Genomic DNA, 14,097 nt, shown 5'->3' on the forward strand with positions numbered 1-14,097 from the left:
GTGCTCATGATTGTACATGACAAATATCAGCCTGTTCTTATTAAAAATGATGTTCATGGCCGCTTTTTGGTGATTGAAATTTTATTCGAAGGGGAAATCTTATGGTTACTTGGCCTCTATGCTCCGAATGATTCGTTATCTCGTCGGAGCTTTGGCAGACTTTGCAGACCTCCTTGTCACTTGGCAGACGGGGCTTCTTCATGGGGGATTTCAATATGTGTGTTGATTCTTCCCAGTCCACATCGGAGCATTCGGTAATGGATGCGCCGGAAAGCCATATGTGGCATGAGTTGGCTCTTGCTGTTCTTAAGCAAGATCTCTGGTCCTGGCTACACCCGTCTTCTACAGGGTTTACTTTCCATTCTGCCCAATATGCAACAACATGGTCGCAATTGGACCGTATATATATCATGCAGAATGATGATTTTCTTCCCGAGATGCTCGAAATAAAAGTGTTGCAGCAATATGCCTTGTCGGACCATTTCCCTCTGCAGCTCAAGCTGCTTGCACAACCCATTGCACCTTTCAAGCAATTTCTGGAGAGACTCCCTTTGCGTTTCAACTCGTCTTACTTGAAGCATGCAATCTTCCAAGGCTATATGCAGCAATTGATTGACAAATTCTTCTTGGACTTCTCTTCTCAGGGCACTGCGTCATTTGAAAGATTGCTCTCTAATGTGCAGCGGGTTGCTCGGCAGTATGGGATCTATCATGCCTCTCTTTGTCGGCAGCGTCGCAAGGCAGCAGAGGACCTGCTGGTTTTGGTTCGTTCTCTGCTGGTGGACACTCCGGATGATGCATTTCTGCTCGCACTGGCCATGCGGGTGGCTGATCTTATTAAAGAATTCCAGTTGAAATCATATCAGCAGGCCAAACTGAAACATCTGACGAAGACTTTGCAAGATAGTGCATGTCAGACCCATAAGTACTTTCGAGCTCTCCATGCCTCTCCTGCTCGAGAGAATATGACCAGACTCAAGGATGCAGAAGGCCACCTTATCCTGGATCCGCAGACTATTGTGCATATGTGCAGGAATTATTTCCGTGACCTTCTCGGTTCCACTTCTCCACCTTCAGCCCAAATTACTCAGGCCCGTTCGGCTTTTTATGACCTGGTCCGCAATCAGCTTCCGCAGGACATGCAAGCTACTATGGAGTCCGATATTTGTGAGGCAGAGGTTATGGACGTCTTGTTACACTTGCCCAAGGATAAAAGTCCGGGTTGGGATGGTCTCACCAATGAGTTCTTTGAAGCTTTTGCTACCCAACTGGCGAAACCATTGCAGGCTTTGTTTCAGCAGGTGTGGGAAACGGGGATCATGCCTTCCTCATGGAAAGAAGGCCTTATTAAACTGCTTCCAAAAGTTCCTTCGCCATCTAAGTTGACACAGTGGCGCCCAATTTCTTTGATGGGTTCAATGTACAAAATCTTTTCCAAAGTAATGGCGAATCGGCTCCATAAGCATCTCCGGGCCATTGTGCACCCTCTACAGTATGGTTTCATTAAGGGCCGAAATATTCTGCACAATGTATTGAATGCTCAGCTGGCAATTGATTATGCAAGGCATTCTAATCAGGAGGTAGTACTGATTCAATTGGACCTGGAAAAGGCTTTTGACTATCTGGACTGGTCTTTCGTTGCTGAACTTATGTCTGCTATGGGCTTTGGTCCTCGGATGTCTCGTCTAATATACACCATTAGCGCTGCAGCGTCTTCGCGAGTCATGCTGAACGGAGGTGTTACTGAGCCATTTGTCCTTGCCCGCTCTGTCAGACAAGGGTGCCCTTTGAGCCCTCTATTCTTTGCCCTTGCGACACATCCAGTTCTTTCGATGTTATCTCATATGGCAGCCTCTTCTCAGTTGGCCGGACTGTCGCTTCCTACAGGACAGCACTTCATTAGCCAATCCCTGGCGGATGACACTTTTATGATTTTGTGTGCGGACAAGGATAACCTTTGAAGAGCATTGGATGTTTGGGGCCTCTTTGGTTAGGCATCCGGCCTTCGTATCAATGCGCTCAAATCAGCCATTCTCAGCTGCACGGAGTCGGATTTGCAGTCCTTGGACTGGCAGGGTCTGGTTGTTCCTCATGGCTCCATTGTCAGGCACCTTGGGTACCCTTTGGGTGTTGATGTTTCCCCAAAGCAGCTTCTGCAGTGGATTTCTCAGAAAATGGTGGCTAAGTTTATGTATTGGAAATCTCAAGCCTGGCCCTTCCATGTTCGCCTCAAAGTGGCCCAGACAATTATGTTGCCAATGCTCACATATTTCTTGCCATTGTTGCCCTGGACTACTACGACTCTGAATGCTCTTACTCAGTCTATTCGTTTCATGCTATGGAAGAAGGACTCATTGCATGCAGGTATTTCCTGGATCTCTTGGTCGCATGCGTGCACCCCCAAACGCATGGGTGGCGGAGCTATTTTAGATGCCCAAACTCACATGCAGGCACTCCGTTGGTCTCTTTTCCGCGCCATGTGCTCGGATCATCATCCATGGGTCGATATAGCCCGTTATTTCCTTGAGGGCCATGGGCTTCTGCATGGCAATACCCAAATCCGGAGTTCTTGGTGGCATGTTCTTAATGCTGATTCGCGGTTCTCCAGTTCTTCCTCGTCGCTGCTTACTCATTTGGTATGTTCCTAGAAACAGGTCCTCCAGAAGGCTCAGTGGCATCCAGCGGAGGATCGCTTAGCTACTAACTCTTTTCAATTGGAATTGCTGGCAATCTCGCGTTTACTTGCATGGGAAGGTAAACATGAGCTTAGACCACAATTCAACCGGATGGCCCGTTTGGGCTTGTCTTCAGTTGCAGATGCCACCCTTGCCAGTCGCAATGTGCTTATATCTTTTCGTACAGCTAGGAGGCTTTTCAGGATCCCTCGTGGATATAGGCTCTTATGGGAACAACTTTTGAGGGTGCTCTAGAGCAGACAACCCTTTCCTGCCCTTGCTTCGGATCATCCCTGGCAGGATTGGGACCTACAAGGCCGGCTGACTTTAAGCAAAGCTTCTGCTAACCAAGTGTATCATATTCTGATTAAAGATCATCAATGGCTAGTTACCAAAGCGAATGCTTTATGGGGATTACGTAAATCCCGGTCATGGTGGAGGGCAACTGTGATGGAGGGCTGGTTGAACAAGACACCCTTCAAATGTAAAGTCTTTCTTTGGAGAGTGATGATTGGTGGTTTTCCGCTTGCTTCGGCTCTTTCCAAGCGACGAATCTCCAATGGCAACTGTTTCTTTTGCACCACTGCTGTGGAATCCGCCCGCCACCGATTTATTTCTTGCCCCATCGCAAAGAAAGTCTGGTTATTTTTGTCGGCTGTTTGGCAAGGAGTGGTTGGTTTCACCCTGCGCCCCTTTGATTGGGTTTTCGGGCAGCCCAAATACCCCACTCCTGCACAGCCACATATGAAGCTCATGTATCATTTTCTTCGATATTGGGGCTGTTGGCATAACTGGACCATTCGGAATGCTTTTCTTTTTGACTCCGCCTATAATGTTCAGCGGCATATTGCGAGGCTTAAGGGCCTCTTGTATTGGTAGTTGGATCTTCTCCAGCATTCTGATTTGCTCTCTAGGGAGGACTTACGTCCCTGGCATATGGCAATTTCCTCTGCATCGTTGCCATGACGTTGTAACTTGTAGTACTTAGAACCTCTTCACATGATGGCTTAGATTGTCGTCATGTATCTTGTAATCAAGCAATCTTGTACTTTTTTTCGTAATTAATACAATTACCTTTTACGAAAAAAAAAAAGGGAAGGGGGGTGGGGGGGCCATGCTTTTAATTAAAAATGGGAGGGGGAAGAGAAAAGGAGAGATTACACGTGAGAGAGAGAGAGACGAGGGAAGGGGGTTTCAATTGAAAAATGGAGGTTTGGAAAAGGGGGTAGGTTTAGGAAGCCCTCTAGAAATTCAGGGCTTTCACAACCTACAACCAAAATAATATAGTAGTAAGATGAGAGCAAAATAAAGAGAACTAGAATGCTTGTTTATTCATGATTTGAAGGCTCTTTTATATGTAAATACAAAGTGTAGATAGCCAAACCAACTACCAAGTAAACCACTAGCTCCACCAAACTTGGCTCCCTGTTTCCTCCATGATAATGTGCTACTAATTGGAACTTTTTGTGTGTGTGAAAGATGATCTCACATTCAGACTGATCTGCTTTATAAACTGCTATAAGGGATTTGTGAGTTTTCACCTCTTTTGAGGTTTCCCACTAGTGATATAAAGTATTACAAAATGTGTTTTGCCATCTCCACCAATAAATTATAACAAAAAATATAAAAAACTGTTGGTATGTTTATGTTTAGATGCTCAACTAGGTACAAAGTAGGAATAACTGGTTGTAATACAGATAAAGAACTTGATCTACTGCCAATATTTTCATTCCAGGAAAGTCAAACAAGCAGAACAGTTCAAATGGGCTGCGAATAGAGGTGTAAATGAAGAACTCCTATTGCAAAGTTTACCAGAAGATATAGAGAAAGAAATCCGAAAGGCCCTCTGTCTAGATCTCATCAAAAAGGTTTGTTTTAAGGCTCACAGTTTTGTTTAGTCTATAAAAAATAGGGTGATATTTGGCAGTGTAACTTTGTTAAACAATTGTACACACTATATCAGACCTTGCATCTTGTGGAATCATCTAAAAGACAGGACAGTGCAAACAGTGTACAGGGTATTGGCCCTTGCCCAAGGGTTATGGTCTGGTGTGTACACATCTGGACCCAACACCATTGGAAAGGAAAATACCTCTTGGACTAAGCAGATTTAAAATCGAGGTTCCATAGACAATCATTATTGCAAGTGTCAACTGGATTGGGGACCATTGCAGGTTACAAATGTCTGAGTAAAAGCACTAATTGCTAAGATATCCAAACCTTTTAGTCCCTAGATGCAGTCAACTTGTATGAATACGATCTCTGGCAGAGCTCTAGTATCAAAATGTATGTCGATATACATACGTATACTTACCCTTCAAAGGGGTTGAAAGGTGATTCCTTTGATTAAGATTCAGGAGAATCTCAAATCAGCTCATTATGTAAAGTGATTACCTGGACTTTAGCTTATATTAGCTGTCTTTCATGTCCATTCTCACTCTTATCATTGCTACCATATACCCAGTCTCTCATTTGAAAATACAAACACACGTGTCGTAGTAAAGTACTTTCTTGTTATGTTGTATAACTGCTTTACCTGTATGGCTTGTGTGTAACAAAGGTCTCCCAATGTGAACTACCCTTTCCATAAAACAATATCAAAACTAGTGGAAAAAGTTCTAGATGCACATTGCATTTGATCAATTTGTTGCAGTCAGTAGCAATCACACTAGCAACCGTTCCCAAAAGCATAATATTTACGTCAGCAGACCCTTGACCCTAATCCTAAGATTATTTTGTCAAATGTAAAGGTTTTAGAACCTTGTGATTGTGGTCAACATAAGTTGACCATAATGCCTGATATCTTGCCCTTGAAAAGAAAAACAAAAAACTTTGTCAAAGTCAACATATACGTGCCACATGTCTAGAAGTACATATGGAAATGCACACCAAAAAATCTAAGGCAGATAAATGCACATAACTTCTGTAGAAGATCTGTAGTGTTGAAGCACATCCAACACAGATGTTGTAATATCTCGGTAGAACAAGTGTACTAGAGTCAGTGTTGCTGCTGCTATTCTTTTGTGTTGCCAAAGTTTTATAAAAGGGAGTACCCTTGTATAAACTCTCTATGTTTCAAATGCAACTTGATTCCTTGTCATTTTTTTTAACTATTTCTTCCAGTATTTGTTGACTTGTTCATGGAGCATGTCCTGCATCATGTTTGCATGCTCTGCTATCCATGGTTCTATAAACCCTTGTTATTCATATATTTGAATAGTCACTTCACTTGAAAGACCTACCTCATTTTTTGAGGGTATCCGATCTTGCCACCTATCTTGTCATGGATCATTCACTTATGAAAGGATTGCATTTAGGTCTGAATCGAGCAGCAAATGGGTGTGTAAAGGAAGCAACTTTTATTTTCTAGAAGCTTGTGGAAAACACTGCATCTCACCTTATTTTTTCGTATCCAATCTTGCCTATGTTGTCATGGATCATTCACATTTGGAAAGATTGCATTTAGATCTGAATCAAACAGCAGTGGGTATGCAAAGTAATCCCATCTTTCATTTTCTAGAAGGTTATGGAAGACATAGCATCCTACCTCACTTTTTGAGAGTATCCGATCTCCCCCCCCCCCCCCCCCCCGCGGCCCCGTGAGGTAAATACAAAGTACAAGGAACTCTATGAAGAGTGACTAAGTACATCAAAAAATACAACCGTTGTGTGAACAAGCAATCTAGTCGGCTAAAATGCAGACCACTCCTCTCCCATCTCCCACAAAGAGTGTGGACTATCTCTATCCAAATCCTCAATAAAGATTCCCCGTCATCAGCTCCCATCTATGACAATGCCCCTGAGTCCACTATGTTTGTGAGTAGTCTAGGCAGGGATTGTGCTTAGATGTTATTTAATGATGAGAAAAGAAGTGCCCCCCTAAACATCCTCATAGCCACATGCCAGACCTCTGTCTAATCACCCAAGCCACAACCCCCCATGTCACCACCATGGACCCTACTGTGCCATGGAATACTATCTTGAGAGCCCTCCTCCAAACCTGTTGGGCTCTGGGACAGTTCTATAGGCAATGTCTATGTCTCCTCTAGCTCACCATATCTCACACATGCCATTGGGTCCCTGCCATATCCAAGCTGAGTGCCAATTGCTAAACTCCTGTGGGCTAGAGACCATAGAAAGAGAGATATCTTCCTAGGCCTAAAGCTATCATGTAGTTGCCTCCAAAAGTCATGTAGGAACTCATCTGAGATTCCCTCTCTATGCCACTCCAATCTTGCTCATCTGTATCCTTTCCCCCAATCTAGAGTGTAGCCAAAAAGGGGTATGTCGCATGGGCTGTCACAAGGGAAGAATCCCTCCATACCCACTCTCCTAGATCCCACTAAAGTCTCTATAGAGGCCACCTCTAGTATGCTTGGTATCTCCATTCATCTACAAGACAAGTGGATGGGTCTAGGTCTATGTGCCACTTCCTCTTGAACTATGCCACTACTCTGATCCTCTGCTTGGATCAACCATTGAGTGCTATAAGATCAAGATCCTCTCGCTAGAGGCAGCCATCCTCAGTTATGAAAGTGAATGTTCTATCTCCTACTAGATGCAATAATTGCTAAAAGGATATCCCCTCTAGAGAAGAGACCAATCCAAGTATGGGAGGTAGTTGTATCTATGTGCCAATCTCGTGGAACTCCCTCCATCACAACCTCAATCATAGCCTTGACTCCTCTAAGACCATATAATCTTTGCCTTTGAGTCTCCTATGGCAACTTTTGAAATGCAAACCGACCCACTGATAAAGTGACCTGTACATAATATAGAGAATCTCCGCCATGACAAGTGTGTCCATTGTCCAATAGTGTGGCCTAACTCTGATCTCTAATAATGATTAAAGAGAAGAGGCTGCCACCTCTTCCCTTTGATAGTATTTAGGGGGAGTCGGTGAAGCCTTGAAGATACAGATCTCCATTCTCTAATAATGGCAACTACAAATCTGACCTCAAAGCTCCTCCCTAAATCTCTAGTGCTAATCTCCTAAAATATCTAGTGAATGCTAGGTTGCCATGGTCCTCCATGTGTGGGTGTCACAATACATATCCTGTAACCTCCCCATCGAAAGTTTCTCCCAAGGCTCCTCATTGTTGGGTTTTACTCACGCGTACGCTCACAAAGGAGTGTTAGTGATCATCGGTAGGACACTAGGGCACTTTTTACTCTTCTTATGAAAAGTTTTTTCCCCCAGATTTATTCTCTTTTATTTTATGTGCTTGTGTTACACAGTTTGGGCACTTATGGTGTTTTACACCTTTCGGATGTGAACACACACTAACAACCCTAACGTTTAAGGGTTGTACTTTATACTTGCATCTTACACTCTTTGATTATTGCATTGGGTGTTGTGCTATCACTCTCACACTCTCTTCACTATCAACTATACTCTCAGCAGCAGCTGAGCTTGAGCTTCGATCTTTGTGCACTCTCCTCTCTCACATTTGGTATCAGAGTAGCCCTCTGCTCAGCTTAGCTTGTGGCCACTGCTAGCTAAGCCACCATCTCTTAGTTATCCTCAACTCGAAGCCCTAGCTTCTTGGCATTCTACTCCAGGTGCCACCTATACGGCATTTAGCCCCATCAACAACTCAACTCATCAATCTTCCTGCACCCACCTTGCCAAGCAAAGTCACCACCTGTGCCTACCACTCCAATGCCAATTGTGCCGCCCCTTGTCCAACGCCAACAGTGCCATCCCCTATCCAATGCCAGCACTGCTGCCCCCTGTCTATCTTTAGCAAGTACCGCTAGCCTGCTCCCTCCCATCTCCTGCACCAATTCCTAGCGCTACCTCCAACAACGCCCGTCACTTGGAACGCCGCTCGCCTGGTCCTATGTGCTGCCCGCCTCCAATTTGACCTCTAGCTATGCCCACCACTCTAGCTCAACCTCCAACAAAGCCTAACTACTGTTTGCACCACTAGGTCCGCCACCTCATCCACCAAAATCGAAGGTATAAATCAATTTTTTAATTCAGATTTCATCTTCAGGAAGGAGCTTGTGTCCGGGCAGCATTTCTCTACTCTTACAAGTATCTAGGACACATTTCTTGCAGAGATTTTGTGCATTTCAGGTCAGAAATTTGGGGCTTTTGTTGTCAACTCAACATCGATGATAGTTTGCAATAGACAGATTTTGTGCATTTTGGGACAAGAAATTTTTGGGCTTTTGTATTTTTAGTGTTGTTAAGCACTATTTTCACCTTGGATAGCGTGTACTTTAGACAGTTTCTTGACAGAGTGTGATTACATTTGCTAATTACAGTGAATTGCTTGCTATAATTTCTGGAAATTTTAAGATTTCCTTGTTGATCTAGCTTGAAGTATTGCTCTTTTGCTCCTTGATCAGTGATATTTATCATGGCCAATCAGGGAGGTGATGTATTTACATATGTTTCCAAGGAGGATAGGTTGGATAGCAGTAACTATTTTCTATGGTCTTTTATGATGAAAAATGTGCTGATTGCAAAGAATCTTTGGGATTATGTCAGTGGTGAAGAAGTTAGGCTTAGAGTTGTGGCTCCTGCTTCAGCTCCTCCAGGAGGATGTGGACAGTGGGCAACTCAGCCAACTTAGCCTATTCAGCCCGCTCTAGCTCAACCACTTCCCCAGAGATCAACAGCACAAAAGGCATGGAACACATGGGATGCGCAGGCTTTCTCGTTGATTACATTGGCAATTCAATGGTCCATCATCCCACACATTCAGTCTGCAACTTCTTCATGATAAGCATGGTTGACCGTAGAGTAGATGTTTGTTGGAAAGAATGAGATACGTCTCTTTCTTGAAGAAAGAGCTTGAGACTGTGAAAATGGATGAGGGTGATTCTATGCAAGATTGTCTGAATAAAATTCTGGACTTGCGTGAGCAGCTTATGAATGTAGATGAGTATTACTCAAATGTCCAGTTGATATCTACTACTTTGAATTCATTGCTGCCCTCGTATTTGGCCTTTTATACGGTCTTGAACCTCACCGTGAGGATTTCCCCACAACCACTTACTTTCCTACAGTTGGTCAATTTGCTCTTAAAGGAAGAGCAAACAAGAAAGAACAGTGGTGTGGATGTTATAACCTCTGAGCAGGCTTTTATGGCAAGGCAGAAGAGCAAGGGCAGCCAAGCTAAAAATTCTCCACAAAGCTCTAGGACATCAGGTGCTTCATAGAGTAGCAAGAAACAAGGGGGGGCACACAAGCCAAGAAGAGCAAGTGCCACTATTGCAAGAAGCCAGGACACTACATCACAAAATATAGAAAGCGCATAGCCAAGGAGGAGGAATCGAGGATGTTTGGTTTTTATGCACCTTCCACTGGTACTGAGTCTGCATCCTTTGTTTTGCAGACGGTGACTATTGTTTTTACAATCAAGCAGCAAATGTACAAAGCGAGCCCAAATTTTATTTTCTACAAGCTTGTGGAAAACATAGCATCTCCCTTCTTGTAATTCAATATCAATGATCTCTCGCTGTTATAACAAGGCCCAGACCATTAAAGACGTTCCAGCACCAAACATAAGAGAGCTGCCAAAGAATTTTGCTAAGGGTTCACTTCAAAAGAGAGAGATACATGCACTAGCATGTGGCCCAATGCTGACCTCGGTCCAAGAAGGTGTCCAACAGAATGGCCTTTCACAAGTGACAAGAAGATATGTAGGTCACAAAGATAGAGTTGTCCTACTTCTAGTCATATTTAAAGAAGCCAAGTGTTCACCCACTCAATGGCAGCATGATTAGAAACATTTATCCCAAGGGAGATAGACGTACACTTCCTCTTCATATAATGCGAACCTACTTCAAGTGGCAATATGACACAACTCCTACAATTTACAAAAAATTCAGCACCTTTTCAAGTATTTGAAATGCTTGCATCAATATCTGCAAATCAGGCCATGCAACCTTTGAAAAGAAAAAAGAATCATCAGTGTATGTTCGTGCAACTAGCATACTTCCATTTGGCATTTGTAAACCTTAACAAATGTCCGTGCTCAGACACATGTAGCAATATGGAGCAGCAAACCTAAGTCTTATTGAGTATACTTTGCGTACTGTGAGAGATTGAGTGGATCAAAGCTCAACTGAGAGTGGAGTAGACAGTGTGTAGAGTGGAAGCACGACACCCAATACAATACTGAAAGTGTAAGATGAAAGTACAAGGTGCAACCTTTAAACCCCTAGGGTTGTAAGAGGGTGTTCACACCCGAAGTGTGTGCAACACAATAAATGCGTGAAAATGTGTAACATAGGCACATAAAATAAAGAGAATAAATCTTGGGAAAAAAACCTCTCTTACGGAGAGTAAAAAGTGCCCCAATGTCCTACTGAGATCATAAAACTCCTGTGTGAGCGTAGGAGTGAGTGAAACCCAACAAACCCCCTTGGAGTGAAGAGTGATCAAAATACAAGGGTGATTGGCCACCAAAGGAGATCAAATTTAAAGCATTGTGAAATGCTTCAAATTTGTCACAAGGAAAAGTTTTGGTGAAGATGTCTGCCACATTACTGGTGGTAAGACAGTAGATATCATCTATGCATCAAAGTAATACTCATCAACATTCATAAGCTACTCACGCAAGTCGTGAATTTTGTTTAGGTGATCTTGCATAGAATCACCCTCATCCATCTTCAGTGTCTCAAGCTCTTTCTTTAAGAAAGAGATGCGGGTCTCATTCTTACTAGCAAACATCTGCTCCAAGGTAAGCCAAGCTTCTCATGAAGAAGCTGCAGATTGATTGTGAGGGATAATAGACCGTTGAACTGTCAATGCAATCAGTGACAAAGCTTGTGCATCCCGTGTATCCCATGCCTTTTGTATTACTGATTTTTGGGGAAGTGGCTAAAGTGGACTAGGCTGAACAGGTTGAGTTGCCTGTTGTCCACGTCCTCTTGGAAGAGTAGCAGGAGCCACAACTCCGGGCCTAACTCCTTCTCCGCTTACATAGTCCCAAAGATTCTTCGCAATCAGCACATTCTTCATCATGAAGAACCAGAGTGAATAGTTGTTACCATCCAACCTATCCTCCTTCGATACATAGGTAAATACATCACCTCCCTGATTTGCCATGATAAACAATGCCCAAAAAAAAAAATCAAAAGAGCAATGTCCTAGCTAGACCATTGTGGAAATCTCAAAATTTCCAGAAATTACAGCAAATACCTTGCTGCAATTAGCAAACTAAAGTACACTCTGTCAAAACTATCTGTAATGCATGCAGTCCAAGGTGCATTCAATGCTCAGCAACACTGTAGAAGCAAAAGCCCCAAAATTTCTTATCCCAAAATGCTCAAAAACTACTATGCATGTACCAATGTCTTCACGAAACCCAAAAGTCCCAAAAATTCTTGCCTTATTTGCCAAGAAATTTCTGTATAAATCATGTCCCATACACGTATCAAGACTGTTGTGCCTGCCCAGGCAAAAGCCCCTTTTCTAGAGATGAATCTGGAATAAAAAGTAATTTTTTATTTGAAAAAATTTTTACCTGGCACAAGAACAAGTCGAGCTGGTGGTGGGCAGCTTGAGCAGGTGGTGACGGTGATGGGTGGCAGACTGGTGGTCTGGGTGTTGAAGCTGCATGGGCAGCACTGGCCACAGGTACGGGCAAGAGTACGAACGTGTGGCATAGGGTAGAGGCAAAGGCAAAGCATTGTTGGGCTTCAGGCTGGGGCACAACGCTGGGCACAGGCAGGCGGCCCAAGCTGGCACAGTGCAGGGAAGCTGCATAGGCAGATTGTCAAATGCAGGGGTGGTGCTGGGCGTCGCAGTCAGGCTGGTGGTGGGCTATTTGGCGCGCAGCTAGCGTGGTGCAGCACAGGTGTAGGCGAACACTACTGCACTGGTGGCAATCAAGCTGGTACTGCTCCATTGGAGGAAGGAAACGAGACAAGGCTTCTCTAGCAGTGGCTCTAGCTGATTTGGCAGCGCAGTCTGCAAGGTACTGACTGAGTTGTACTCTGCTCTGATACCAAATGTGAGAGATTGAGTGGATCGAAGCTTAGCTGAGAGTGGAGTAGACAGTGTGTAGAGTGGAAGCACGACACCCAATACAATAGACTAAAAGTGTAAGATGAAAGTACAAGGTACAACCCTTAAACCTTAGGGTTGTAAGAGGGTGTTCTCATACTCAAAGTGTGTGCAACACAATAAGTGCCTGAAAATGTGTAACATAGGCACTTAAAATAAAGAGAAAAAATCTGGGGGGAAAAACCTCTCGTACAGAGAGTAAGAAGTGCCCTAGTGTCCTACTGAAATCACCGACACTCCTGTGAGCGTAGGCGTGAGTGAAACCCAACACGTACTTCCAGCCTAGTAGAGCTTTTTGCCTAGAGGGAAAGTTACTGATAGTATCTACAAATGCAGCTTTTCTAATGCCTATGTGCTGATCATTGTGCTAATGAACTTAAAGATGACTGACATGGGAGTAATGGGACTCCAATGAGAATGACCCAGCATAAACCAAATGTTGATGCATCATTGGCTAGTCCAACCTAATGATCAAAAAGAAAAATGTCAAAGGACAAACATAAAGAAAGTGTGCACGGACGGCAAGCTCCAAGGGAACCATTCCTCAATGTGAAGTATCAACCATGACAAGACCTTGGACTCCTGCTGAGGTTGCCCCTAATAAAAATGTATCTTCATCTTCTAGGTCTAGCTGTCCTAAAATTTCTGCATTGTTGGGTGTTCAGAGATTCCTGCACATATGTATCAGCACACTCTCTCAATCCAATGCATGTATACATTCCTCAAGTAATCACAAGTGAGTGGTACTCTTTGGGTAACTATTCCAGTGAGGAACAGGCTGAAATAGCTCCAGAAATGCTTGCTCCCCTGAATTTTCTGCATGCAAAAATCAAAGGCATCCAATCCTTCTCAATACCTCTTCAAACCCTTGGAATCTTTGACCTATTCCAGATTCCACAATGGGCTGAGCATGAGAGCACTGCATCCAAAAATACATCAAGGGCTGAGTGCATACTCTCTCAAATGAGCAGCAGTCAAAATCAAGCCTAGCATTAATAATTAATTATCATGCAGTTACATCTAATTTTTTCTCCTCGATTCAGCCCCAAAACACTTTATGATTAGAAGGCTTTAATTTGCACAGTAGGACAAATGCACCAAAAAACCTTATAAAGGGGATACTGTTGGCATTACATTGACTCTAAGACCACCCTCATTCACTCTTTGTTCTCCTAGCCACTCTCCCTCTTCTCCAAGTGCTGCCCCCTTCCTCCTATAGGCACTTGTTGGATGCTATCACAACGAAGCTCTTTCTGCCTTGTTCAGTGCATCCTAGAGCTACTTCCATCTTAGATTCCTGTCATCCAGCTTCTGCCAGTCTTTGGTGGCTACTGCCCACCTGTCTTCGGCATTCAGAGGCCCCAATCTTCATCCATTGCTGCCCTTTCTGGTGCT

General features: G+C 43.7%; 1 protein-coding gene across 3 annotated transcripts in view; it reads left to right on the plus strand.

Moving 5' to 3' along the window:
• Positions 1-14,097, plus strand: part of LOC148038872 (putative cyclic nucleotide-gated ion channel 20, chloroplastic) — a 207,409-nt gene that overhangs the window by 178,707 nt on the left and 14,605 nt on the right. For all 3 annotated transcript variants that reach the window (XM_087674759.1, XM_087674758.1, XM_087674760.1), the window contains one exon: positions 4,411-4,543. In XM_087674759.1, the coding sequence (XP_087530885.1) occupies positions 4,411-4,543 (133 nt within the window). The remainder of the gene's footprint in view (positions 1-4,410; positions 4,544-14,097) is intronic.

The sequence above is a fragment of the Lygodium microphyllum genome, chromosome 3, assembly GCF_053477565.2.
Source record: "Lygodium microphyllum isolate KBCC chromosome 3, Lygodium_microphyllum_v1.1.10, whole genome shotgun sequence".
Lineage (NCBI taxonomy): Eukaryota > Viridiplantae > Streptophyta > Polypodiopsida > Schizaeales > Lygodiaceae > Lygodium > Lygodium microphyllum.